The 27,903-nt window shown below is 62.0% G+C and overlaps 3 protein-coding genes across 3 annotated transcripts; 1 reads left to right on the top strand and 2 right to left on the bottom strand.

Annotated features, from left to right (window-relative positions):
* Positions 1–416: 416 nt before the first annotated feature.
* RETREG3 (reticulophagy regulator family member 3) lies at positions 417–9,289 on the bottom strand. Its single transcript, XM_037410904.1, has 9 exons — positions 9,009–9,289; positions 8,039–8,145; positions 6,247–6,277; positions 4,984–5,110; positions 4,183–4,267; positions 3,627–3,764; positions 3,034–3,113; positions 2,542–2,674; positions 417–2,031 (listed from the first exon to the last, which is right to left on the bottom strand). Exons 1-9 carry the CDS (start codon positions 9,185–9,187, stop codon positions 1,598–1,600), a joined length of 1,314 nt encoding a protein of 437 aa, XP_037266801.1. The 5' UTR covers positions 9,188–9,289; the 3' UTR covers positions 417–1,597.
* A 106-nt stretch (positions 9,290–9,395) lies between these two features.
* Positions 9,396–17,428, top strand: TUBG1 (tubulin gamma 1). Its single transcript, XM_037410903.1, has 11 exons — positions 9,396–9,539; positions 9,781–9,893; positions 10,538–10,705; positions 10,966–11,034; positions 12,257–12,336; positions 12,938–13,064; positions 13,842–13,928; positions 14,171–14,320; positions 15,648–15,800; positions 16,114–16,275; positions 16,715–17,428. Exons 1-11 carry the CDS (start codon positions 9,491–9,493, stop codon positions 16,910–16,912), a joined length of 1,356 nt encoding a protein of 451 aa, XP_037266800.1. The 5' UTR covers positions 9,396–9,490; the 3' UTR covers positions 16,913–17,428.
* Positions 17,429–18,490: 1,062 nt separating this feature from the next.
* On the bottom strand, positions 18,491–26,806 carry PLEKHH3 (pleckstrin homology, MyTH4 and FERM domain containing H3). The gene is given in 14 exon segments (XM_037411445.1): positions 18,491–19,261; positions 19,349–19,540; positions 19,615–20,064; positions 21,125–21,183; positions 21,186–21,244; positions 21,360–21,496; positions 21,736–21,943; positions 22,051–22,348; positions 22,505–22,628; positions 22,783–22,940; positions 23,141–23,335; positions 23,540–23,628; positions 24,329–24,384; positions 26,657–26,806. Coding segments are annotated over 14 exon segments (2,394 nt in total). The 3' UTR covers positions 18,491–19,042.
* Positions 26,807–27,903: the final 1,097 nt, after the last annotated feature.

Genomic DNA, 27,903 nt, shown 5'->3' with positions numbered 1-27,903 from the left:
CTGGCAGCAGCGCCCCCCGGCGGCCCGGCCCAGCCCGTTCCCCCGGCAGCAGCGGGGCGGCCTGCGGCTCCGCCCGCCTCGGGGCACAGCGGCCTGCCCGGGCCGGCACAGGCCCGTCCGCCGGCGAAAAAGCGCTGGGCCAGGGCCGGGCGGGGGGCAGCCGGGCCGGGTAGGCATCGGGCAGGCACCCGCCACCGCCCACAGCTCGGCTCCCCCACCAGCCGGGCGCTCGTACAGGGCAACCTGTGAGCGCCACCCCCTCGCCCGGGGCTGGGCAGCCACCCCCCGCCCCCCCCCCCCGCGGCTAAGGGCAGCCCCCCCCCCGGCCTGGCCGCAGCCCCCCGGCCAGTGTGAGCCCCTGGCACGGCCATTGCGTGAAGGCGGGCGCAGACAGACGACAGTAGCGGGTGCAGGGGTTTCCCTGATGAGGTACGCTCTTTGCTCAACAAACGCAATCGGAATCAGGTTCTATGGCTTAGAAAAGCAATGGGGAAGCTCAGCGAGGCAGAGGGCCGGGGCCGCCCAGCTGACAGAATGTCTCTCCCCTGTAGTCTGCTGGTTTGTTGAGTGACCGCAACGGGCACGAACTCTTCGGTCACTGGTGGCTTGGGCCAGTGCCCCCCGCATGGCTCCCACCGCCGCTGCGCAGGGTTGGGAAGCAGCAGGCTGTCCCCAGGGCCAGCAACGGGCTGGGGAGTGCAGCTCCACCTCTTCCCTCCTCTGGAAAACCCCTCCCTAGCAGTTCCGTGAGAGCTGGTGACAGGGGAAGTGCAGCATCGCCACCGCTGCACCACTGTCCGCGCTGCACGCGTGCTGGAGGAGCACAGGGGTGGTTTAGCAAAGTGTTAGTCCATTAATTTTAGGAAAGCAACACAAGAGCAGCTGCCACATGTAGATGTTCTTCGCAGGACTCTAGTCATCACAGTTGATGTCTTATTGCCATTACGTCTCTTACAAAATAGCATCACTAGAAAGCTGGAACTGGAGATGAGCGGTCATTGCAAGTACAAACATTGCGGCCATACACCGCTGTGTCCACAACAGGAGCAAGGGGGTTGTTTCTACCCGGAGCTGGATATTGCTGGAAGAGAAGACTTGGATTCTGTGCACATTTTAGGAGTGGGGAATGGTTGTCTTAAAGACAGAATAGCATTAAAATCCCAGACAGTAAGTCTGAGGGGAAACCGATCCCCTTCACCTGGTTACACAACAGCCCCGGAAGGCTGGCTTCAGGATTGTCCTTGGCGATGCTAAGTCGGTCTGACCGGTGGTCTCTACAGCCGCAGACACCAGATTTATTGTCTTAGGTGAGGAAGTTTGGAGCAAGCAGCATCCTGGCAGACAGTGCAGGGCAACGCATGGGTGATTGTGGAGCTATCACATCAACGCCTTTTCCCTATGAATTACCAGTGTAGTTTATTTCAAAATCCAAGCGAGGCTACAGAGTCACAAGTCACAGTGGTGTTCCCAGCCAGGACTGGCTGTCACGTCACTCATACTCACACAGGAGACAATCTAGGTAACTGTGCAAGGCTTTTCCTTCCAGGATTCCCTCCACGATGTGCAACAGAAAACCAGAGGGAAGTGATGGGATTGCTTACTGGCCCCGTGAGCCAGCAGGATCCAGCTGGTTCAGCTCAGACTGATCCAGCAATTCAAAGTCATCCCCTTCCGCATCAGTGTCCAAGTCCGAGCTGGCCGATCTGAGGTAAGTCTTTGCACCTCTCTGGGGATTGTTGCTGCATGAGGAGCCTGGCTGAGGGGCTCCTGACAGCGCAAGCTGTATCATCCCCCTGGTGACAAATCCAGCTATGTTGTTGGTAAGATTCTGTACAGATGGTAGCGTGCCGGATTCTTCCTGGTCATAAGGGAGATGGAAATCTTCTGTCAATTGTGGGCGGTAAGCCAGACTTGGGATCCCAATGCTGGTGTCATCTTCATCATCTATGCCAGTTGCTTCTGGGTTTATGGAAGGGAAGTCTGGGAGATCCCTGGCAAAAGATTCTTCTGGGTCACTGTGACCATCCAGGTCTAGAAGGGGAGAAAATGCTTTAAATACACAGTACATGCCAAACACTTCACAGGCAAGGGCAGCACAGCACACAGAAGCTGGAGGCAGACTGTCTCTTGCCAGCTCCCAGACCAAATCTCTTTAACCTCCCCACTCACAGCTGTTTGGGCTGCCTGCTGACCTCCCAGTTCACTGGCAAGGAATGCAGATGCTGAACCAGACACCTTCTGCCAGAGGAAAGCACCCCCTCCCAGGCTTTGTGCTGCAACCAGTACCCCTACAGCCAGAGACTGGCAGAGCTGGATCTGCCTTTGAAGAGCTACTGTCATTACTCTACTAAAGCACCACAGGAATGAAGGAGGAAGCTCAGCTCTGAAAAAACTTGCAGTTGCTTCTCACCTTAGGTGGCGTGACAAGACATCAAACAGTTAGACCTCAAGGACAGAAGGCAATGCATCCTCCCTCCAACCTGCCACACCAGTACCTGCTCAGCATTCCACACCTTCCAGAAGCTGCCCATTTCCTCTCACCTTCTGATCCCTCTGTCAGGGGAGTCTGGCCCCTCGAAAGGTTAAACATCCCATTTTCAGTGTAGGAAACCTCAGCATCCGAATGCTCCGAGTCAGAGATGGTTAGTTCCTTGGCGACTAGAGAGTCATCCAGCTTTGAAATAGGAGATAAAGTTGAAAACATCAATACTGGAAAGCTCATTCCTGTGCCTCAAGACAGAAAACGTGATCCAGTGGCCTCCAGCTAAACCCAGCCCTCATGGGAGGCTAGTACCGGAGGCTCATTTCCCATTTTGCTACCCAGCCTAGGAGAACTGCAGTTGGTACAAGCAGCTCCAGACATCCTTGAGCGAGACAGAATAAGGAAAGATCTCTCTAAAAGAACATCCTCATCTGATCTTCCATCACAGCTCAGCTTCACACTCAGCTGGATACACAGCCACACACTGCACATCCGTGCAATGCAGTGAGTTTATTCTATTCAGCCACTCTATTTCTGAGACACTTTGTTACCTTGGGACAGAATGCGGCAAGCTCCTCCTCGCTGTCACTCCCATCATCCGCAGCCTCCTGACTAAGGGATCGGCGACGCACTGCCAGAAAGCACAATTAAAGCTTATTATTGCTGCCAGGACAGGGGTCTGTACAGGACCAACCTTATGCCAAGCAAAAAAGCCCTAAACTGGCAAGCTGGGACACAACACAACGCAGCATGCTTTTTCCACAGCAGAGCAACGTGGTCATTTCTGACTTGGGCTGCTGCAGATCTTTTGCCGAGATAAACATGTTTAGCAGCTACCTTGCAGAGAGTCCTTCCTCTTTTTTTTCAGTGCAACTGCAATATGGAACACACAGTTCTGGCAGCTGAGAAATGGAGCAGCTCAGCACCATGAAGAACCAGCTGCTCACTGGGAAACGCCTGTGGAGGCAGAGCTGCCTTGCTGCCTGCCCAAAGCAGCTGCAAGTATTTGCCAAGGGCAATGGAGTGACTGCCGTGCCGTGCATGCAGCCCTATCCCACTCCAAGGCCAGGGGCTTGATTCACAGGCTGTTTCAGGTACCCAGGATCAGTGTCTGAAGGGTCAGAAACACAGTACAGAAACTTACGTTGCTTCTCCCGCTGCTTTGATATCATGTAGCCTCGAACACTGAAATCCAGCCGCTGCAGAGCTGGCTCCAGCTTCATGTACATGCGCTGCCCCAGTCTGTGGTACACAGCAAGGGGCCACAGCAGGATGAAGAGCACTGAGGTAAGTGGGAACGCTGATTAGAAGTTTGTTCAGGATGCTACTTGGCAAACATCTTGCCCATTTTGTGATGCAGTGCAACACACAGAGTATGCAAGATCTGAGTACTGAAGGCAGTGCTGCAGAAGGCTGTTAGAACTGGTGCAATCACCTCTGCCAATTTAACAAAATTGAGAGGCCAGCCTACTAGTGCTCAGATCTCTGGTTACTAAGCACTCAAACGCGTTCTCTCTGGACCAGAGACCTTAGAGTCCTGGTCAAGAACCACCACATTCCAGGCAGAATGTATTATTTTAAATTTTAAAGCCATTCACACAAGCTTTCCTTTTGAGCAGAAGAGCCCCATCCATCAGACATTCAGATCCCACTCATCTCTACCCCTTTTCAAGTCTGTATTGGCACAGAGTTCTACTTACATAGCAAGTATGAGAGCAAGAGTCCAGGGATATACCGGCCCAGGACAGCCAGGAAAGTAAAGACTCCACACACTAGAAGGCAAAACTGAAGACATGGGAGACAGTGAACTTTCAAGGTTAAACAGTGGATTCACATCGTTCTTGACCGTCTTGTTCTCTACAGATTCTAGGTCAAGTCATGAGTCTAACAGCAAATTCTTCCTAGCGTTCAACTACCCTGCTCTAGGACTAGCGCAGACACAGGAGGCATCCGGCTTCAGAGCAACAGGCAGCGGACCAAGGCCTCTTGCCTCACAATATGAGAAGCTTCCCAAAGCAGGCAGGCTTAAAGCAAGGAAGAGGTTAAAGATGACAGAACTCTTCAACATGAAAAGGACAAGGACAGTACCACTGTGTTACAGGTTCCTCTTTGTGTAAGCCTCAAAAAAAGAAGAAAAAAAGGGGGGGGGGGAAAGCTTGACCACTTTCTCAAACTGTTAAAATCCAGTGAGAGACATGAGTTTGACAGACACTTAAAAAGCTAGAAATGTACAGAAGGAGCAGATACATTTTTCCCTTTACTAGTGCAATCAACATGCCGACACTCGTTTTTGCCTCCCTCCTTCACAACCTGATTATTCTGCTTGTGCTTTCTATTCTTCACCACCACTTAATAGCCAAGTTGTTGTGGGAGACCTCCCGCGGTAAACTCCCATGTCTGAATGCATTCAGCCAACGCTGGATGCCACCGCAAGGGGATACCGGTGGTCAGCAGAGGCTCCACACCAAACATTTTGTTTGCTGAGGTCTGCACATTCTTACCTTGCCAGGGTTTTGCCTCTTGAAAATGAAGAGATTACTTAAGAAGTTGGTCCCAGACACCCATCCTTCAGCCAAGTGGTGACAGAGTTCTGGCACTCCGAGCAGTCGAGGGTGAACATATCCCCAGCTGCAGTGAAGGTAAGAATTTGGGAACAGATACTACTGCGTCGACATCAGTGCAGAAGTCACTGGTTACAAATGCTGTCTCAGTACTGCCTTCTCTTCTCCCCCAGCTGCTAAGCTTGAGAGATAAGGGTCAGCCTGCCTTTCAGAACTCCACCTTGCCAAAAGCAGCACTTCTGCACACCATTCTACAAGTGTCCCAGTTCTCCCATAGCAGCCAAGGAGCAGTAATTTCAGTCATTCAGTCTTTTGGCTTAGACTAGTTTCCATGCTACTCGAGGGAAAGGGCAGTGCAGAAGCAAATCAAGCAAATCCATCTGCTTTTTCTGCATTTATTTGGTCAACTGCAACCCCCAAGAATTCAGCATGAGGTCTACAAGCAGCCTTGTACCTTACTTAATATATTCAGTTACTCTGGAGGCATTGTCTTTGGCAAGTTCTATTAGTGCTTCTTAACTGCCAGTCACAAGGACTTGAAGATTAGGAAAAGGAATTCCTTTTGTACTTGGGCCTCTTGCAAAAAAAACCAAAAAAAAAATCATTAAAATTGTCATTTGGCAACAGCTCAAGTGCTTTAATCAGGAGTTGAGCATCCAGTGCAGCTTGGCAGCACAGGTGGGCAGAAAGGTGTGCCCAGAGAGGAAGGTGTTATTAGCAAGACAACACCCCAGAGTTTCTTAACCCATTATTACTGCTGCCGTCAGATCATAACTATGCAGAAACAACTTCTGGAACAAGCCTATTAAACAATCCCTATCACGTCTCAGACGACTTCATTATTTCCAAATGAAATGCTCTTTTCCTGCTGTTGGAAGCCCGTACATACAAAAGGAATCACTTTTAAGGCAGCAGCTCTAACTTTAAGGGTGCGGGGGGAAGTTTTACAACACTCAGGCAAGCACTATTGAGGGCTACTGCAAAGGCAAAGATTAAATATAACATAATGGCTTCTTGGGCAAGTCAAAAACTTGTCACAACTGCTTGACAGAGCCCAGAGCTCCATCCTCCCTTCACTAAGCAGCTCCCTTCTCCCCCTTCCTTCCTCGCTTAAAGGAGCCAACATTACAAGCATGTGCAGGTAATAATTACATGGTATCACAGCAAAGTACCAAACAGCAGAGGATTAAATTAGTTTCCTACCTCTCATTGTCTAATTCGTCAGGTCTTGCCACTAAAATATTAAGAACAGACACTACATTAGTTGCAAGGAATTTTGCCATGAGAATGCTTAGCTCTTGGGATTTAAGTAAAGCTTTAATGAGTTGGGGGGATACCTGGAAAAGACATTAACTATAATCAAGAACCGAAGATGCATAATGCGTTTTGAAGGTGTACATGTGACAGTACAAGACTGCAAGAGGGTCTCCTTGTTGCTCCTCAGTATTTGTTGGATGTTGTCTGGAAGGCTGCTCTGGTTATGCTGACAGATAATTGCAAAAGCCACCACTTTCATCTCCCTCCCTTCCCCTGCACACACCAGATGGTGAAGGCACAACAACTTGCTTACTGAGAGGCATCAAAGATTTAAGTCTTTTGATACTTTCTCACCCAGGCTGGGATTTGAAAAGCGACCAAGGGACATACCAGTTATCCTGATAAATAAGAGATCAAGGTTATGAGGGAGCTGGACAGATACCTCCCCGTAAGTAGTAACACTCCATGACAGAGCCTGAGCCAAGCTGCTGCTTTAACCTCTTCCCAAGAACGACACAGAACACAAGGTGAAGCAGAAAGCTGGGAGTTGTACCTGCTAGTTAGTTAGAGAACCACCTCTGGGAGCATGCAAGCCATACACACGGCTTCAAAATCAACCTGTCCATGCAAAGCCAACAAAATCCTGAGCTGCTAAGAGTGGTAGTATTCATAAGTATATTAATATCATAAACGATAGACAGAACTGCTTTGTTTACTGAAAGTTTGAGACTAACTTCATTAACAGCCGCTAAGATGGCTCTCCTTTCAAAGAAATCCCTACTCAACAGCAAGGCTGCTGGGACTCATCTTTATCTTAAAACATGAAGCTGGTTTACTATGGATTCTGAGGAGAAACAGATGTATTCCACTGTCCTGGTTTCGGCTGGGATAGTTAATTTTTTTCTTAGTAGCTGGCACAGTGCTGTGTTCTGGATTTAGTATGAGAATACTATCGATAACACACTGTTTCAGTTGTTGCTAAGTCGTGCTTACCCCAAATCAAGGACTTTTCCGTTTCCCAGGCTCTGCCAGCGAAGAGGTGCACAAGAAGCCAGGAGGGAGCACAGCCAGGACAGCTGACCAGAACTAGCCAAAGGGCTATTCCATACAGTAGAATGTCATGCTTGGTATATAAACTGGGGGGAGCTGGCTGAGGGCCACCAATCGCTACTGGGGGAGCCTGGCTGGGCACTGGTCAGCGGGGAATGAGCAACTGTGCTATGCATCAGTTGTTGTTTTCCCTCTCCTCTTTGTTATAATTTTTTTTTTTAATTTCAGTTATTAAGCCACCTTATCTCAATCCATGGTGTTTACGTTTTTCTGATTCTCCTCTCCATCCCACCGGCAGGGGCAGGGAGCGAGCGAGCAGCTGCATCTCGTGCTTAGCTGCTGGCTGGGGTTAAACCACAACATGCACTTCAATTCTCGCTCTTGTACCAAATGCTCGGAAGGTGAATCACTGCTTCCAAACCTGCACTTGTTCACGTACACCACATGTTTCAAGATTATGAGACAAATACCAGTGTCACAAGCATGAAAAGGTTGTCTTATGTTTATGTAGGTAAGGATTTTCCAACTCTAGGAAGCACATGCCTACAGTACTCTTGCCTGCTTTTAGACTCACGAAGCAAAAGAGACATGATTTTAACTATTTAACTCCAGATGGTGCAGAACCTGTACCTGTGGGGCTAAAAGCAGTGCTTAATTTGCTGCTGTCAACTCAAATGTTGCAACTTACCTGCAATTTCAGGCCAGATTTTGCTCTTCCACTGATCTAGACAAACTACTACTATGAGGGTAAATGCAACCAGGAACAGCAAGCGAAGAGAAGTCAGAGCAAAAAACCTATGGGGAAGAAATTAAGAAATCGGTACCGACCAGATCCATGCAACACACACAAAAGGGGTAACACGAACTAACTCAAAACGAAATCAGTCGCTCAGTAAGAGTTATAGCCAGAGAAAAGCAAGCAAGTGCTAATCAGCCAGCACCCAGCCTGCCTGCACTGCCTGGCAGGGAGCTTATCAGGCAGCTGCGGTCAGGTTGCTTTGGGGACCCTGATCTGCTCGTGTCATTTCTAGCCCAACAGCCCCACTTTACAGCTCACCTGTTGGAGGCAAGGGAACCTGCCGCCCTGCCTCCACCGCTCACACAACGCTTGGGGTTTTGCTCATTAGTTTTATGCTTTCAGAGAACGAGGAAAACACGCCAAAAGCTGAAGCAGACGCCGGCACTTCCAGGTTCCTTCTCAGCTGCTGAAACAGGCCACGAGCTGGAGCCCTCAGGTCACCCGCGGGGGTCCCACCACCCACCGGGGCCGCTCCCGGCCCGTGCGAGGGGACCGGGCTGCCCGGCGGAGGGGCCGTTCCTGCCTGGAGAACCGGCTCGCCAGGCCCCGGGAGAAGGAGAGCGAGCGGCCCCGAGTGCGCCCCGCGGCTGCCCGGTCGCTGGTGCCCTCCGAGCGCCCACCCGAGGGGCGCCGCCGCGGGGGGCCGGAGTGCCAGCCCAGCCCGGCGCGTTCCTGCCTCTCCGGAGCCCAGCCGGGCCGCCCGCCCCCGCCGTAAGGGGCCCGGCCAGGACGCGCCTCCCGACACCGAGGGCCGCTCCGCCGCCCGGCGGTCCCACAGGGGAGCGGCCCCGAACCCCTCCGGTGCGGCCCGCCCGCCGCCCCGCCAGCCGCGGCCCGGGCCCCGCCGCCGCCCGCTCACCAGAAGAGGCCGTGCGCCGCCGCCCACCACAGCGCGCTGCGGCCCGGCCGCTCCCACACCAGCGCGGCCTGCGCGGCGCTCAGCAGCGGCTCGTAGGGCCCCAGGCGGCCCCGCAGCGCCGCGCTCAGCTCCTGCACCCGCCGCTGCCGCTCGCCGGGCCGCGCCGCCGCCGCCGCCATGGCTCCCTCACGGCATCAACATCCGGCCGCCCAGCGCGCGCACACGGTCACCACCGACATGGCGGCCCCCGCTGCAGGGGAGCGCTGGGCGCCGCCATCTTGGCGCAAGCGCAGTCGCCGCCGGCTGCCGATGCTCAGGCGCGTTGCCCAGGGTGCCGCGAGGGGCGGGGCCAGCGGCGCCGTCCCGGAAGTGCGCGGTGCGCATGCGCAGTGTGGTTGGCGCCGGGCGGGAGAGGCAGCGGGGGAGCGGGGAGCCGGGCGGGAGAGCGGGGTCGAGCCGAGCCGAGCCGAGCTCCGGCCGCCATGCCGCGGGAGATCATCACCTTGCAGCTGGGCCAGTGCGGCAACCAGAGTGAGTACGCGCCCGGGGCCGGCGGCGACGGGGACGAGCCAGGGGAGCGCGCGCCGGGCGGGGTCGGGATGCTGGGGGCGGGGGGGGCGGGGGCGTGGTCTGCTGGAGGGGGCGTGGTCTGCTGGAGGGGGCGGGGGTCTAATTGAGGGGGCGTGGTCTGACGGAGGGGGGCGGGGTCTGCCGGCCTCGGGATGCTCCGGGCTCTGCTCCGGCCTGGCCCCGCTGACCGCGGCCCCCGCAGTCGGCTTCGAGTTCTGGAAGCAGCTCTGCGCCGAGCACGGCATCAGCCCCGAGGGCATCGTGGAGGAGTTCGCCACCGAGGGCACCGACCGCAAGGACGTCTTCTTCTACCAGGTACTGACCGTCCCTGCCCAGCCCCCGCCCCAGCCCCTGTCCCCGCTCCAGCCCCTGTCCCTGCCTCAGCCCCTGGCACACAGATCAGGCACGCTGCACTTCAGGGTGTTCCTGCCCTCATCGCTGGGTTGATCCGTGCCCTGATGAAGGCCAGCAGGGCTGTCTGTGACTGCTGCAGCCCGCTCCAGCAACCCCCTCTCCGGGTCAGGGACCAGTGGGCTGACGCTGACCCCAGGCTGGTTTGAGTGGCAGCCCCAGCCACATGCTCCTGCCGAGCTGCACGCTGCCAGGGCTCCTGCCTGCACTCCAGTTTCTGGAAATGGATGTGTTGTGGAGGCAGGAACGCGAGGCGGAGGCTGCCATAGATACTACCTTACATAACGCTGCGAGTGCAAGCCCGTTAGGGGCGAGCCACCCCCCCTCCACCTGGCCAGCCATCGGGACGTGCTGTGGGGCTCGAAAAGATGCTGTGTTACAGACAAGCTGTACATAACACGTTTCTCTTCCTCCTCTTCCCTGCCAGGCGCTGGCTGTGCCGCGCTGTCCCATGGCCAGGGGGTGGCACACGCACTTGCAGTTCCTCTTGCAGTAAGAAGCCGTTGGGAGCTGCAACTGCATCGTGACCTTCCTGCTCCCTGTTAAAGGCAGACGATGAGCACTACATCCCGCGAGCTGTGCTGCTGGACCTGGAGCCCCGAGTTATCCACTCCATCCTGAACTCTCCTTACGCCAACCTGTACAACCCAGAGAACATCTACCTGTCTGAGCACGGAGGGGGAGCTGGGAACAACTGGGCCAGCGGCTTTTCACAGGTAACAGCTCTAGTGCTCCTGGGTGCCAACACGGGTCAGCTTGTTGGGCGTGAGGCTTTAGCGTGGCTTTCTTATGTCAGGCTCAGTCCGTGGTTTCTGAAGAATACTTTGTCATTCAGCAGTGATTTACGCCCGACCTTCTGTGACACCCTGAGTGCAGGGTCACACTGCCGGTCTGACTTGGCTTCACACCAGGCTTGAGGAGCTCTTCTGCATTTTGTGTGGGAAAGGAACAAAATCTGGTCTGGTCTCTCTTGCAGGGAGAAAAAATCCACGAAGATATTTTTGATATAATAGACAGAGAGGCTGATGGGAGCGACAGTTTGGAGGTAAGTAAATCCGTGGATTTGGATATGGTTGCCCTGCTTGGTGTTTTCTGAGCCAGGCTGCTCTTTTATAAGGTCGAGCTCAGCTCTCTGGTGTATACAGACTTGCACAACTTGCTTCTTGGTGCTGAGTAGAGAACACGCAGAGATGGGAACTACGGAAAGGTCTTCCCCACCACTACTGCATCTGCCAGGCTTCCCTAGAAACCCTCCTGCTGTTTGCTCAGCGGGGCATTTTTCTGCCCCAATTACTGCTTACATTGGGCATATCCCGCAGGATACAGTCTGCAGGAAGAGTTCCAGGCATTATGGTGCTTTTTCCTTTCCCTGTTCCACCTCCCTCACGTGGCTTTCCCTCATGTCAGCTGAAGCAGGACACAACACCGCTTGTCCCCCAGGGAGGGCTGTGCTGGGACAAGGCACCTGCTGCCCCTCTGCCTGCAGCAGAAGAGGGAGCCACGGGCTGCCGGCAAGAAGGTGTTTAGACCCAAAGTTGCTGAGTGCTTTGAAATCCACAGGAGTGCAGGCAGCTGCAGCTTCATTTTCCCTCCAGCTGGGTTAGAGGGGCACCAGGGGTACCGACAGCTCTTCAGTTGCTTTGCCGTGTACCTCTGGCAGGAGCTTGGCCACTGCCTGTGTAAACCCATTTCTTGTGCATAGACAGACACAGGGGCTCCCTGGTGTTTGTGTCAGGCTGTCACATAGCAACAGGGGAAGGGAAAATGTCGTAAAATAAGCTGGCAGAAGATCCAAGAGCCTGTTGTGGGACCTGCAGCAGGTGGGAGCTGCCCTGAAGTCAGGCAGAGGGAGTTTGGCCTCGGGCACTCTAAAAGGAGGGGAATGGCATGGAGGACCTGGGGAAAGGGCTGAGACTGTGTACCTCTGCTCGGTATGACCGACTGCACCCTGAAGGTGACATTGGAGCCATTCTGAAATCTTTTCTGGGGTGGGAGGAATCCAGCAGGCTCCTGAGCAGAAGTTGCAGTGCGGTGCGTGCAGAGACATGGATTCCACCCGTGCTGGCAGCAGTGGCCTGAGGAGCACGTGGCTGTCGCTGTGGTCTGGAGGAGCCAGGGCTCACCTCTGCTCCCTGCCCTCAGTTGTCACAGGGGGAGTTCTCGCCCTGGCTGGCCGGTCTCTGCTGGAGGTGGCGCCGGTGGCTTTGCTCTGCCAGCTCCTGGGGCTGAGCTGCACCTTGAGCTGCCTGCATTCTGCTTCCTTCCAGGGGTTTGTGCTCTGCCACTCCATTGCTGGTGGAACGGGCTCTGGGCTGGGCTCGTACCTTCTGGAGAGACTGAATGACAGGTGAGTATTCAGCCTTGTCCCCTTCCCTCACAGTAGAGTCTGGCCCAGCCTGGGCTCCCTGCCAAAGCCGGGAGCTGGAGAGCTGACTCAGAGCCACCGCCCCCACCCAAACACTGCCTTGTGCAATCCCTGGCACGCTGCCTGGGCAAGGGATGGCTCCTGATATGCCTGGGGACATCAGAGGCTCTGCAAGTGGACTTGTGCTGTCCAAACTCTGCCTTCCCTCAGCCATTCTTATCAGGCAGATGCTTTCTGACACCCTGGCTCTGTAGGGGAGGGTGGGAGGCTCTAGCTGTGGGCTCTGAGCTGCCACCTCTGCCTGTTCCAGCTTGCAGCCTCTCGAAAAGGCTTGCAGGCAGCTGCTTCATCAGCCTGCGGATGGCTCAGCCTCGCCTGTAGCTCCGTCTGGCAGCCTGCTCCCGTACTGCTGGGGTAGGCACTGCTGGGACAAATTCTCTCCCTCCCTGGGAGCTGACTCTGGCATGCAGCGCTGGTGACTCACTGCTGTCCTGAGCCCTGGAGACTGCAAAGGGAGCTGGTGGGAGGAGAGAGTGCTGGCTTGGTGGTGTTAACCCTTGAGGTGGCTGTGCTTTCGACCCAGGTATCCCAAGAAGCTAGTGGAGACCTACTCGGTTTTCCCAAACCAGGATGAGATGAGTGATGTTGTCGTGCAGCCGTACAACTCTCTGCTGACGTTGAAGAGGCTGACTCAGAACGCTGACTGCGTGGTAAGGGTCCCGCTGCGTGTCGGGCCAGCAGTGCAGCCAGCTCCTGGGTGGCAGCCCTGTCCCCAGCCGCTCAAAGCCACAGCCTTTGCTGGGGCAAGTGCTGTAGCTGTGTGGAACAGGTGCCGCTGCAGCGTGCCGTGTGCCTGCGAAGCCCCAAGCACAGTAGCGAGCACACCCCCATACCGAAGGACTGAGCCGATGTAGTGGCTCTAGGGACAAGGAATCTGCCCTAACCCCTGCTAAAGTGTCCGGCTTTGCATTTCTGCCTCTGGGATCCAGCAGATTCTTCTTGTGACAGCGAGGACTGGCTGTGCTTCCTCAGTGTAGCTGTGCTGTGGCCTTCTGCTTGAACTCGATTCCAGCATCACTTTCAGTGCCCGCGAGCCCCAGCCAGGCAGCATCTTCGTCCCGCACCGGGGCCTTCGGTCAGGTCCCAACCGAGACGCTGCCCGTCCCTCCCAGTTTATCTGTGCGTGTGGCAGGCCAGGAGGTGCTGCGCCAGAGCTGGTGGGGCTGAAGGTGGCTGCGAGGTGCTGGCCCAGAGGCAGCGCTCTTTGCAAGAGCACTGGGGAGCACAGCCAAGATGTGAGGGAAGAGCTTCCATTGACAGTGTCAGTTACGCTCCACAGATGAGTCAGCTCGTGGTTTCAAGTGTCTGCCACCTGCCGCGGAGGGCTGTGCCGGGGCCGGTGCTGGGTGAGCGGGTGCCCTGGGACACGTGGCCACGACTGCCCTTCCTCAGGCTGCCTCTTCACAAAGCCACTTTTTCTCTTGCAGGTGGTTCTGGACAACACAGCCTTGAATCGGATCGCGACAGACCGGCTGCATATTCAGAACCCGTCGTTCTCTCAGATCAACCAGCTGGTGAGAAGGGTCCTTCGCTCTAGAGAAGGTGGCGTTGGGGCTTCCCCGCTGCCTTCCGTTGGGTCTGAGCCTGCTCTGTGGGCTGGGCGCGGTGGTGGGCAGCCTGGAACTGTGAATGAGGGTCCTCTGCCCTTCCCGGGGCGGGTGCTCCGGCTTCCCCTGCCCTGGCTGGGTGAAGCAGGTGTTGAACGTGCTGTGGGACAGTGCGCTGACAGAGATGCTGACCCCATCCTCTCCCCCAGGTCTCCACCATCATGTCTGCCAGCACCACCACGCTCAGGTATCCCGGGTACATGAACAACGACCTGATCGGGCTGATCGCCTCACTGATCCCCACCCCCCGGCTGCACTTCCTCATGACCGGCTACACGCCACTCACCACCGACCAGTCGGTAAGGCAGCCCCAGCCGGTAAAGCAGCCTGCCAGGCATCCTCCCCCGAGGGCAGGAGGAGCTGCCGTGCTCACCTGGTAACATCAGTCAGTCCCACGGTCTTGGTGTGAGCTGTAATTGCGTGTTCCACATCCCAGGCCCGTGTGCCTGCACCGCGTGACAGCCACGTGTGATATGAATCAGACTTGAGCAGGCGCTTGTGCTTGTGCTGGGCTCCCTGCTGCATATATCAGAATGGCTGCGGCAGCTATGGGAGAGCCGACAATGCCTGATCTGACAAAAACCACCCTTAGAAATGATCAGAGGGAGCTCAGCAAAGCGGCCCTGCCCGTCCTGCCAGCCCAGTGGGCCACTGGCCCGCACCGTTTGGGTCAGAACACTTGATCATTGTCATTCCGAGCCTGATCGTGGGCTCCAGGCAATCAGCCCCTTCCTGTGGCTTGGATCTGTGTTCTGGGAGGGGATTGCCCCCCTCAACTGCATTGAACAGCACAGCTTGTCTTCAGCTCATCCCCACGCAGTGCCCCCAGCCCGCCGGGTGAGAACAGGGCAGTTGTGTTTGGAGGGGCACTCACCTGCGCTGGCCGCGTCTCGGTTCTGCTGGGAGCTAACAGCTGCTCTTCTCCTCTTGCCGTGTGCATTTCCTCAGGATGTTACTCAGAGAAGCAAATCTGAAAAACTGCTGGCTCTGAAAAGGGTATCGAGCGTGTGATCTGTCCTCCCAGGGAGGAGTGTGGGGAGGGCTCAGCCAGCAGCTCAGACGGTGCCTGGAGCAGGGCTGCCACACTGCCGAGCCATCCTGCCTGCAGGCACTCCTCCGGCTGCCCGCCCTGGCTCTGGCCCCCTTGGCAGGCAGCAGCTGGGCAAAGCCCCCGATGGCAGTCGGGGGCTGCAGTGGCCAGTTTGCCCACGGGCTTAGTGCAGGGCGAGGTGGGGAGGGGGTGCAGCAGGGAACGGCCCCTCTCCTGTCCTCCAGCCCTGCTCCTTGCCTTGGCAGTGGAATAGGACAGCAGTTTGACAGCGACAACACACGTCCCCTGTCAGCTGAGCTTCGCCCCCAGCCCCTGCTGTGCTGCTGGAGGGGGCAGCTCACCGTCCCTCACCATGTGCTGGAGCCTCTGCCAACGCTCCGGTTCTCAGCCTGGCTGTGCCTGTTGTGTGACTTTGGGATTTCCCTGCCCTGCATGTGACTTTGCATGTGGCCCCATCCCCAGGGCAAGGGCTTCTCCGTCCAGCTGCCCTCCGCTTCTGTGTGTGTGTGCAGGGCAGCGGGGAGGGCAAGAGGGCAGCACGCCTGCTTCCTCTGACCCCTGGCTGGCATTTGCAGGTGGCCAGCGTGAGGAAAACCACAGTCCTCGATGTGATGAGAAGATTGCTGCAGCCTAAAAACGTGATGGTGTCCACAGGACGAGACCGGCAGACCAACCACTGCTACATCGCCATCCTCAACATCATCCAGGGGGAGGTGGATCCCACGCAGGTGAGCTCCCACGGCTGTTTCAGATGCTGATGGCAATGGCATGGCCTGACAGGGAAGGGCACGGTCACTGTCTTCCTGTGTGGGGATCCTGGGGTGAGACTGAGGGGTGCCTGAGAACTGCCTCCCGAATTGCTTCTGTGTGGCCGCGTGGAAAAGCCACTAGTCCCTTGCCACGAGGAGCCTCCCTGCCGGCCGTTTGCTAAAATCCGCCTTCCTGGGGCTGTATTTCCTGCGTGGAGCAGCTCCTGGCTCTGCACGGACCAGGCCGCTTTGCCCATCACCCTGCTGTCCCTTGCTGTTCTCACCCCGCCAGGTTCACAAGAGTCTGCAGCGGATCCGGGAGAGGAAACTGGCCAACTTCATCCCCTGGGGTCCTGCCAGCATCCAGGTGGCTTTGTCCCGCAAGTCCCCGTACCTGCCATCCGCACACCGTGTCAGCGGCCTCATGATGGCAAACCACACCAACATCTCCTCGGTGAGTGCCTTCCCTCTACACAGCACTGGGACCCCACGGCTGCAGTGCTGGTGTCCTTTCAGTTGTAAATGGATCTTCTGTGGGGCTGGCGCCAAGCCACGGAGGGCCCTGCAGACAGGAGGGTGGGCAGCTCCCGGCTCCGGGGCACAGCAGGGCTCGGCTCTGGTCTGGGGTCCTGCTGGTCCTGCTGCACCCCTGGTGCCCTTTTCCCAGCGTCAGGCTGCAGCGGGACTCCTTTCTCCCAGGCCAAAGGCAGCCTCGGAAGCATGAGCTGATCCCGAGTGCTGGCTGGGTGCAGGGTAGCAGCTACCACGCTGCCAGGCTGGGGCAGGCTGCCTGCCTCCTCCGAGGCAGCAGCCTGAGGGGTCGGCCCCCCACCCCCCACCCCACGGGACCCCCAGGGAGCTCTGTCCCATCTGACCGCTGCACTGCTCTCCAGCTGTTTGAGCGGACGTGCCGGCAGTACGACAAGCTGCGCAAACGGGAGGCTTTCCTGGAGCAGTTCCGCAAGGAGGACATCTTCAAGGACAACTTCGATGAGCTGGACAACTCCCGGGAGATCGTGCAGCAGCTCATCGACGAGTACCACGCGGCCACGCGCCCCGACTACATCTCCTGGGGCACGCAGGAGCAGTGAGTGCCCTGCCAGGGGGTGGGAGGGTCCCACAGCCACCTCCACGCACGCCGGCAGGGCTCGTCTCTGCTGCGCCCACGTTTCGCACCCCTCAGCGCTGCCCGGCCGCGGTGGAGCCGTCACCCCAGCTGCACACACACGCTGCACTCCTCAGCGGGAGCGGCTCTGCAGGGAGCAGCATGGCCCCTGAAGACCCTTGGCGGGGGGCAGCCTCCGCTCCACCACGTGCCCTGGCCCAGGACGGGACTGGGGCAGCTGCACGCTGTGCTGGTAGGGAACCTCCGCCCGTGGGAGCAACGCTCGCTCGGAGGAGGATGAGAGCGAACCCGGGGGCTTGGAACAGGCCTGGCCTGAAGAGTTGGGTGCCGACCCCGGTGGCCAAAGGCTCTGTGTGGCTGAGCTAGTCCTCGCCCTGGGCAGGAGCCTTGTTCCTCCTTTGCCAGATCAGGCCTGGGGCACAGGATGTTATCTATATTTTTGTAGGTTATTTTGCTTTAATAAAGGCTGTTCCTGCACTGACGCTGCCTGCACGGCTCCTGGAGCGAGCTGCCAGGCAGGGAAGCAGCTGGAGATGCTGCCAGGGCCAGTGCTCGCCTTGCCCAGGTGGTCAGCCTGGCTGCGCAGCCATGGCCCAGCAGCATCCCAGCTCGGCGGGAGCACCGAACCGGGGCTGCTCCCCTGCACGTCCCGGTGGTGCGCAGGGCCAGCCCTGCCCCAGCTGGCAGCGTGCTGTCTGGGCCCCGGGCGGTGCTGGGCGCCTGCTTCGGCGGAGCCAGAAATACTGGAAGGACTTGCCGGCACGGCTGACCAGGGACCCGAGCCGGCACCACCCTGCCAGCCCTGCCCGCAAAGCATGTGGTGCCCGCATCGCTGTTTCACAGGGGTGAGGTGCTGCGCAGGAGGGGGGCTCCCGAGGGGCTGGGGGTGCCTGTGCCACGCTGGGCCCGAGGGAGAGGATGGTGTCACGCCAGCACCAGTAAGGATGGGGGCTTGGGGACGGACGGACGCAGAAGCTCTGGTCCTGCCCCATGATAAGTCAGGCTGCAAGGGACGGGGACGTGGGGCAGCACTGGCACCGGCCCAAGCCCAGGGAGCCCAAGGTGAGAATTAGCCTTTTCCTCTGACCCTGTGGCACAGAGCAACAGGCTAAAAATACCGCCCGCCATGGCCGCGCCGAGCTCCCACGCCCTCTTTGGCACCAGCCCCGCAGAGGCACCCGCTGCTGGGGCAGTTCCCCCCGCCCGGGGCGGCCAGTGCCAGGGGGTGCCGGGGAGCCGGCCGCCGAGCTGCCCGCGCTGTTGATGAAATGCCAAAGGGTGCAGCGAGCAGCCCGGCTGCTGGCGCTGGCCGAAGGGCCGAAGGGCCGGCGGTCCCTGCCCCCAAGGACACGCTGTGCTGTTCCTCCCTGTCCCGCTGCCTGTCCCAGGCCCCGCTGCACTCGCTGCCCCAGGGATCACACCGTCCCAGCCTCCCACTGCCAGCCTCAGCTCGGGGACAGGAGGCCCAGTTTTTCCTTTGTGCATTTATTTAGAAAAACAAACACCCCCCCCCCACCCCCTGCCCACCCCCCCCAAGACAGAACCGACACAAACTTTACAGAGGCAACACTGAGGGGCTGAGCCCCAGCCGTACCAGCTGCCACCCCACCGGCCACCCCTGCACCACGAGCCCTGCCACAGGGCCACCGCAAAGCAGCAGGGCTCAGCCACTGGGAGCCCACTGGTCCCCGAAGTGGCTCGGCCAAAAGCCGCCCGCAGCTTTCCAGGAGGGGTGGGCTCAGCGGACGGACGGATGATGGCACAGCACCGCCGCCCGGCTCCCTCTGCCAAGGGTGGCCAGAGCCGGGGCACGGGCAGAGCTGCCAGGCAGCACCAGTGCTGGAGGCGAAGGCACTGGGGTACAGGGGAGCAGGGGACGGGGACAGGCCTGGGGGCATCACCAGGGACCGTGGCACGGCGGCCCCGCTGCCCTCCAGGGAAAGTGCTGGGAGACGTGGGGGGTGCGGGCGTCTCAAAATAAATTAAGGAAATAACTAGAAAAGCAACGGCGGCGTGGGGAGCACGAACCCCATCGCCCTGCTCCAGGGAGCAGCCGGGGGCCAGCACAGACCCGCCGCCCTCCCCGCGCCGGCCGTCAGGAGCACCTGCGTGGCCGTGCCAGCCACCGGGCTAGCTGCCCAAGGAGCCCACCGGTGGCCGGTGCTGCCAGGGCACGGCTGGGGGGCACAGACCCTGGGGCAGCGTGGGGGGGGTCCGAGGTGGGGGGGCTGGGGGCCGGCTCCGGGGGCCGGAGCGGCTGTCGGGCGCCTGCGGAGGCGAGGTACGTGTTGAGGAGCTGGGCGATCTCGTCCACCTGTGGGGCAGAGGCGACACGGCGGGGCAGCACACAGCACCCTGCGGCCCCCGGGGAGGGGAGAACGGAGGGCTGGCTGCCTCTTACCTGGGAGGTCTCGAAGAGCAGGTCTCGGTCCTCCACGGAGAGGCGGAAGGTGCTGCTGTCGGAGGCGCCGAAGGAGGAGATGCGGCCGTAGCAGAAGCTGTCCAACGGCTCGGGCTCCCCCGGCTTGTAGAGCGAGACAGCCTTGGCCCCGATGCCCAGCCACAGCCGCTGCGGCCCGGCCCCCACTGGGCTCTGCGGGGAGACGGGGGTCAGGTCCACCCACTGCCAGGGCCCCCCCCCGTCCCCACGCCCCACTGGGGCCTCACCGCGCGCAGGTCGACATCGAAGAGCGTGGAGCCAAAGCCTGGCCACTCCCGCACCAGCGCCACGTAGGCGGCCATGGCCTCGGGCCGGCCCATGCCCTGCAGCAGTTTCCACTTCTCCACGATGGCGGCCATGGTGCTGGCCCCTTCCTCCCGCAGGCGGCCCCGCAGGCGCTGGTCCCGCTCCGCTCGCTGCTTGGCCAGCGCTTGCCCCCAGAGTCCGCCAGCCAGCAGCCCCGCGCGCAGCCGGGCCCCCCGGCACTTGGTGGAGGGCCGGCGGCGGGGGGCTGGCAGGCGGGCGTGCAGCACGTGGGGTGGGAAGAGCTCCTCCAGGCGCGGGAAGGGGGCGTGGGTGGAAAAGTCGCTGTTGAGGCTCTGCAGGCGAAGCGCCGCCAGCGTCTGCAGCGTCTCCTCAGATGTGGGCACGTAGCCCCGCAGCACCATCTCGTGCGCCTGCAGGAAGGCAGCGTGAGCTGGCACAGCATGGCCACCATGGCATGGCCACCGCGGGCAGGGCACAGCACGGCCACCCCAGCATGGCCACCCAGCACGGCACGGCACGGCACAGCAGCCCTGGGATGGCCACCCAGCACGGTACGGCACGGCACAGCAGCCCTGGGATGGCCACCCCAGCATGGCACAGCACGGCCACCCCAGCATGGCCACCCAGCACGGCACGGCACGGCACAGCAGCCCTGGGATGGCCACCCAGCACAGCATGGCACGGCACAGCAGCCCTGGGATGGCCACCCCAGCATGGCACAGCATAGCCACCCCAGCATGGCTGCCCTGGCATGGCACAGCTGCTCTGGCATGGCCACCCCAGCATGGCATGGCTGCCCCAGTACAACATAGCATGGCACAACAGCCCTGGGATGGCCACCCCAGCATGGCACAGCACAGCCACCCCAGCATGGCATGGCCACCCCAGTATGGCATGGCATGGCACAGCAGCCCTGGGATGGCCACCCCAGCATGGCACAGCATAGCCACCCCAGCATGGCTGCCCTGGCATGGCACAGCTTGCTCTGGCATGGCCACCCCAGCATTGGCATGGCTGCCCCAGTACGACACAGCATGGCACAACAGCCCTGGGATGGCCACCCCAGCATGGCCACAGCATGGCCACCCTGGGCAGGGCCCAGCACAGCTGTCCCAGCATGGCATGGCATGGCTGCCCTGGCATGGCACAGCTGCTCTGGCATGGCCACCCAGCACGGCACGGCACGGCACAGCAGCCCTGGGATGGCCACCCCAGCATGGCACAGCATGGCCACCCCAGCATGGCTGCCCTGGCTGGCACAGCTGCTCTGGCATGGCCACCCCAGCATGGCATGGCCACCCCAGTATGGCACAGCATGGCACAGCAGGTCTGGGATGGCCACCCCAGCACAGCACAGCATGGCCACCCTGGGCAGGGCACAGCATGGCTGCCCCAGCATGGCATGACCACCCCAGTATGGCACAGCATGGCACAGCAGCCCTGGCACGGCCACCCTGGCATGGCTCTCACCTGCTCAAAGAGGAGGGCGAACTCCAGGCTGTCGCGCGGCACGCTGTCCGTGTCCAGGAGCCGTAGTGCTTGAAGCAGAGCCGGCACGGCGGGTCCTGCTCCCGCTCCTCCCCGGCCAGGCTGTGGCAGAAGGTGCCGACCCCATCAGCGTGGGGGCAGGCACCCCCACACCGTCCCCTCCCACCCGTGGCCCCCCCGCCCCGCTCCCCCGTAGGCAGAAGAGTGGGACATTTACTTTTCAAACCTGGTGAGGACGTCAGCCAGCAGCGTGGTGCTGCCCACGGGCTGCTCCCGCCGCCGGGACTGCTCGTAGAGTGCGAAGAGGTTGGGGCTCTGGGACAGCCCCAGGCGTGACACCAGCTCCTGGGCCACCTGGGGCGAGACAAAGGCAACCAACGGTGACTGCGCGTCCCTGGCTGCGGCACTCAGGGCTGCAAAGGGACACAGACGGGTCACGGTGGGCAAAGGCAGGTGGCCCCCAGCCCCTCTCCATCGCAGCCCAGCTGGGAGAGACCCACAGGAGCCCCTCACCTCCCATGGCATGCTGCCCACCCAGCCCTGCGTGCCGACATGTCCCAAGCCCCCTGCCCGGTGCGGACGCGGCCCCTCACCTCCTCGGCCGTGGTGTGGGAGCTGATGGCCACGCTGCAGGCGGGTGCCCCCGGGCAGTGCACGGTGCAGATCATCTCCTGCCGCTGCATTAGCACCAGGATCTCCTCCAGGGAGGGCACACATTCCCGCCCCTTCGTCTTCCCCAGCGCCTCCCGGATGAAGCAGGCGTACTTGGCCATCTCCGAGCCAGGGAACCGGCTTTCTGTCCTGCAAGAGATGCCAGGGGGGTCACAGTGGCACCAAACCAATGGGGGCCCCGGCACCCGGCAAGCTCCTGCCCGCAGCTGGCACCCGGCAGCTCCGCAGGCACTCGCCTGTCCAGGTGGAAGTGCAGGAAGCGCAGGACGGGCAGGGAGGGCAGGAAGGTGCAGCTCATGCAGGTGAGCAGCTGCCAGTAGTGCAGGTCACCCTGCCCGCCCGGCGCCGGCGGCTCCGTGGTCTGCTTCACCAGCTGGCAGTAGATCTCGTCCACCAGCGGCGGCAGGTCCAGGCAGGTCTGCAGGACGCCCTGCATCAGCGGCACCGGGTCCCGCTCCGACTCCAGCTGCTGCAGCGAGTTGAAGAGCTTCACGGCCTCATCACGCAGCGTGGTGTAGCTGCGGGGGCTGGGGGCTGGGGGAGGGGATGGGGGGAGGTTAACAGCCCCACGGGCTTCCCCAGGCCCTGCCCCACCAGCACCCAGGCACCGGTACCCGCACCCAGGGCCAGAGAGGGCACGGGACCATCGCTCCTGCCAGCCCGGGGCATGGGAGCCGGCTCTGTGCTCACCGCTTTGGTCCAGGCTGCCATAGGGGAAGGGCAGCAGGGGAGCGTAGAGGGGGCTGCTGGTGTAGCGCAAGATGGGGTTGCAGCGGTAGATCTGCTCCAGGACCTCGGGGCTGCCGCAGTGCTCCTGGGAGGGTAAGGCAATGGCAGCAGCTGCAGACGAGCTGCCCACCGAGCGCCTAGCATGGGCACCCACCACCCCAGGGCATGCGAGACCCTGGCTGTCCATCCCAGCCCTGCCGACAGCTGCAGGCGCGGGCAGCTCCATGCCACCGGCTCACCTCGACGTCGCGCATGAGCAGCTGGGTGGGCGTCTGGACGGGTGCTTTGCTGTCAATGACCTTCCGCACCGCGCACACCCAGTGCACGGCCTCGTTCAGGTGCTCCGTGTACAGGCGGTAGCAATGCTTCCTCCCGAACACCGTCACACTCCAGTAGCCTGCGAGGGACACAACAGCTCACCCGCTGCACACCAGCACCCTCACCCCAGGGTCCCCTGCCCCAGCCGGGCCGGCTCGATGCCCCGGGGCTCAGCGCTGCCTCTCCTCTGGGCAATGGAGGCTGCCAGGGCTGGGAGAGCGATGCGGGGCATGAGGGGCTGCGAAGGCGCAGCCCAACCGACGGGCACGGGCACCTTACCCGTCTCCTTGTAGGTCTGCTTGTCTGGCCAGAGCACGGAGCAGAGGCTGGTGAGCACGAGGGAGCCCAGCCGCCGGGCCCCCTTCTCGTTGCTGCTGTAGTAGTCCAAGGAGTCGGGCGTCAGCACAAACCAGTATTTCCGAGGCCGGATCCAGGGGGTCTTCATGCCGCCCCGCACCTCCCGCTGCAGCCAGCCTGGGAAGGGGAACCCTCAGCCTCTGCCGTCGACACCATCTGTCCCACCGGTTCCCCGGCACAGGGCAGGGTCTTCCTGGCACCAGCCCAGCTGGTGCTCCCTGTCCCTCTGGGACAGGATCCGGCCACAGCTGGGGCACGATCCTGCCAGCCCCGACTACCCCGGAGGCAGAGGCCCCTGTGCCGCAGCTCGGCTGTGCCCACCTTTCACAAGAGCGTCGGGGTCATCCTCCACTGGCCCGGGCCCCTTCTCAATGATGAGGCTGCGCATCTCCTCCGCGACAAGCAGGGACCTGGGGACAACACGGGGCTGAGCCCAGGTGCCCACGGGTGCCTCCCACGGCCCCCAGGCAGGGAGCCAGCCCAGGGCCTGGGGTGAGCCAAGTCCCGAGGGGCTCTGGGCACCCCGCAACCCCGTGGTGGGAACGCAGCAGAGCCATCGGGTGCAGATGACCCTGGCTAAAAATAAGCTGTTTGCAGTCACGGCCCTGCCAAGGAATTCGGAAAATGAACAACCAGGAAGGAATGTTGGCAGCGGCGTCGGCACTGGGAGGACGGGGAGTGAACAGGAGCAGGCCCCTGTGCCCCGGCATCCCATCTCCCTGGGCACATGCCACCCCAGGGCACAGCCTCCACCAGTGGACGTGGCCCAGCAGAGCCTCCAGCCCAGCGGAGCCTCCAAGCGCAGGAGGAGCCACGCGTGGCCTCCATTGGCTAAGCCCGCGGCAGCCAAGCCATCTGGCATGGCAGAGAAATGGAGACGTGCCCGAGGATGCACCAGGGATGGGGATGGAGCACGGCAGTCCCGGCTCTGCTGTCCTCTGCTCTAGCTGATAGACTGGCACAGCGTGGTGTTGTCCCCATGGGCAGGACAGTGCAGTGCACATTGGTACCAGCACACCCTCCCACGGCACGCCAGGTCCCCCGCTCCTACAGCACCACACGAGGGAGGTGACGGGATGCCCGGCGTGCTGGAGGCAGGGGGTCACTCACCGCTCCGAGCCACTGCTGCTGCGGGTGGGCTGGCTTAGGCTCACCTCCAGGGACCCCTGGGGAGGAAGGAGACGTCTCAACCTCATGGTCACCACCTGGCACCCCCAAATATCCCCCCACTGACTGCTTGCCAGCCCAGCTCTGGGCCCAGAGGGACTGGCTCGCATCCTGCTGCCGCAGAGCAGGGAGCCCCAGTGCCCCCAGGGGAGTCGGGGATGCAGCTGGGGCACCCTGGGGGCGCGGGGGCAGCCGGCGGGCGTGCTGGCTGCGTGTCCTCGGCTGCCCTGGCAGGCTGAATACCGTGCAGAATTGCACAAGGTCAGTGCTGAGTAATACGCTTACGGCACAAAGTCCCATTGTGATGGGGCTGCTGACTTCCTGCCCGCGGCGGTGGGACGCGGCACAGGGAAGTCCCTGGCTCCACAGTGGGACCAGGGGCCGGTTCCTCCTTGTGCAGCACAACTTGACGTGGACGGTGCCGCTCACGTGATGACCCCGTCACACGTGCCGGAGCACGAGGCAGAGCCCAGGCACGGGCAGGCACCGGAGCAGGCAGGGTGCCCCAGCAGGGGTGCGGGGATGCGGCAGCACCAGTGGATGCTGTGCTGGGAGATGCACGGGCACTCCTGCCAGCTGCAGCCCGACGGGGCAGCCGGAGGCACGACAGGCCGGAGCGCGCCACGAAACGCCAAGAAAAAGAGACGGCTGCTAAAAATAGTGGCGGGGAGGGGGGAGCCGCTGCAGGTATGGCTGAGCTGCAGGGCAAGACCGGGTGCTGCTGACCCGTGGCATTAAGGGCACCTGTCGCACAGCACCAGCGCCTGTGCACGGGGCCAGCTCCTCCAGCGACTGTCCCACTGCCAGGGAGGGCTCCGCACGCTCCTGCACGGCTGCAGGCACGGAGATGGTGCCCGGCTCCTCATCTGCGGGAGGAGGAGGTGGCGGTGGTGGCCGGCTCCTTCTCATGGATATAAATAAACAGAGAGGAGTCGCGGCGGCACGGCTGGAGTGGCTGCTCCCACGCTCCGAGGAAGGGGCGGCCGGAGCTGTGGGTTTCCGAGGATCCCCGGCCGCAGCCAAGGGCTCCCTGGGGAGCTGGCGTCACAGCCGCCCACGCCAGCCCAGACCTCCGGAGCCAGCGCAGCCCATGGGATGCGGGAAGCCCAAAGATGGCTCCTGCCATTGCCATGCCCTTGGCACTGCCACCAGGCACCCAGAGGGCCCAGCTCCAGCCCTGCTGCTGTGCCCGCTGCCCGCCACCCCGCAGGGCTGGCACCGCTGGGGAAGAGGACCCGCTGCCAGGGTACAGCCGGTGCGGGGGGCTCAGGGCTGCCCCCAGGCCTGCGCAGCCAGCCCAGCCCAGCGGTGGCAAAGCCGTGCCACAGACCCCACGGCGGGCTGGGGGAGAGGGGTTGCAGCAAGCGGGACTGGGCTGTCACCGCTCCCCACGTCCTTTCCAGGCAGGGCTGCACCCCGCGGCCGCGGGAGGCAGCAGCGACAGACAGGAGGAACCCCTGGGAGCCGGGGCTCCCCCCGTCACCCCATGTTATCAGCCAGCCCCCACGCAGCCCAGCCGGAGGAAGCGCCGGTTTCCGCTGCTCCGCTTCCCTAAACAGAGGAAGCAGCCGGAGCGGGGAGATCCAGGCCTGCTCCCCGCAGACGGCACGTGCTCCCGGGGCGCTGCGTGCTGGGAACAGCCCCGGCTTGCTCCGGCAGGTCTGTGCACAGACACAGCCGGGCCCGAGGATCCCATCCCGCGGGGACCCGTCCCGTGGGGACCTGTCCCGTGGGGACCCCCAGCACCCTGGCCACCCTGACCTCGGCAGCAGCACAGGGCAGGCACGGCCGCAGTGGGCACGGGTGCTGGCAGCCCGGCGGGCTCTGCCCCGAGGAGCAGGCAGGGGCAGGACGGTGCGGGCAGCACAGCACCGCGGCCCACCGGCCTGGCAGCGCCCTGGCTCCCCCTGCGCCCCGACCCCCGACGGGCGCCCGCATCCCGCCGCTGCAGCACCAGCCAGAGCCCCGTGCCGGGATCCAGCCCTGCAGCCCCGGCTCTGCCCCGGTGCGCTCCGGGACCCCCAGTGCCTGCCCTGGGGCAGCGGCTCCCTCGAACCCCGTGAGCCGACCCCCCCGCCCCGCGCCCCCACCGAGGGCAGCCCGGGCGGCGGGACCGGCGGAGATGTGCCCAGGTTGGCGGCGGCCGCGCTCGCTGGGGCGGCGGGGACCGGGCCGGGCAGAGCCGTGCGCCCCGGGCGGGAGGAGCCGCGCACCGCCTGTCCCGCCGCGGCCCCGGTGCCCGTCCCGGTGCCCGTCCCGGTGCCGGCCCACCTGGTCTCCCTGGGCGCGCAGCTCGAAGGACGCCTCCTCCTCCTCGGCCTCGCCGTCCGCCTCCCGGTCCGCCTCGCCGTAGTCCCGCCGCAGCAGCGTGAAGCCCTGCCGGCAGCACAGCAGCCACCACAGCCCGCCCGGGAACGGCATCGTCCCGCCGCCACCGGGACGGGACGCGACGGCACCGGGACGCGACGGGACCGGCCCGCCGCCCGCCCGCGCCGCGCACCGGCCGCCGCCGCCGCCGCCGGGACCGGCCCCGCCGCCGTCGCCGCCGCCCGGGCGGGCCTGACCGGGCGCGTCACCGGCCCCCGCCAATCGCCGCGCGCGGCCCGGGGCGGAGCCAGCGCGGCCGGGGCGGCGGGGCCGCCGCTTGCGTCATCTGCCGGGCGGGGGCGCGCGCTGGACGGGGGGAGCTCCGGGGGTGCGCACGGCCGGGCTGCGGCGGCGGGGCCGGGGCTCCCGGTACTACCGCCGGTACGGTGCACCGGGCACCACCTTGCAGCCGGCACCGGCACCGGGCACTGGCCCTGCGCCAAGGAGACCGCGCCAGTCCCGGCACCCCGGGGCTTCACGGGCCGCGGCGTTGAGCTGCCCCGCGGCACCGGCACCATGTGCTGCCCCGGCCCCACCGCAGCACCAACACCCGTCCCGGGAAGGCGGCTCAACCCGGTGCGGTGCCGGTGGGCAGCCCCACGGGTGGCTGGTGCGGGCGGGAGGGCACCGTGCTTTGTCCCGCCGGCCCCGTGGCACCTTCCCTCGAGAGGAGCCGGTGGCGGGGGCTGGCGGTGGGGTCACACCCTGTGCCATGGTGAAGCATCGAGGCTCAGCCTAGCCCAGGGCCCTGCCGAGTGGCAGCGGGGCTGCGGCACTCTGGTGCCATGGGTGCTGTGGCAGCGGCCGGGTCCTGGCCCCGCTGCTGGAGCCCCAGCAGGGGTTAAACCACATCAGGCAGAGCTCTGGCTTCGCTACAGCTGTTGGGTCAACACCGCCTCTGGGAGCCTGTGGTGCTGGGATGCGCGGGCCGGCGGTGCGGGCTGCCAGCTCTCCTCCCACACAGCCAGCACCGGGCCTGAGCCCCCAGCCTGGGGCTGCCGCAGCACCGGGCACCGGGGCAGAGCCCACCGGCCGTGCAAGGGACAGAGCCAGCTCAGGGCTGGGCGATGCGGGGAGATGGCAGCATGGCAGTGGGGCAGCAATGGGCACGGCTGTGGGGCCGATGCCAGCAGTGCCGTGGGGCTGGCGTG

Source organism: Falco rusticolus, chromosome 18 (assembly GCF_015220075.1).
Source record: "Falco rusticolus isolate bFalRus1 chromosome 18, bFalRus1.pri, whole genome shotgun sequence".
Lineage (NCBI taxonomy): Eukaryota > Metazoa > Chordata > Aves > Falconiformes > Falconidae > Falco > Falco rusticolus.
The sequence above is the reverse complement of the archived record's forward strand: the minus strand, read 5'-3'. Positions and strand labels throughout refer to the sequence as shown.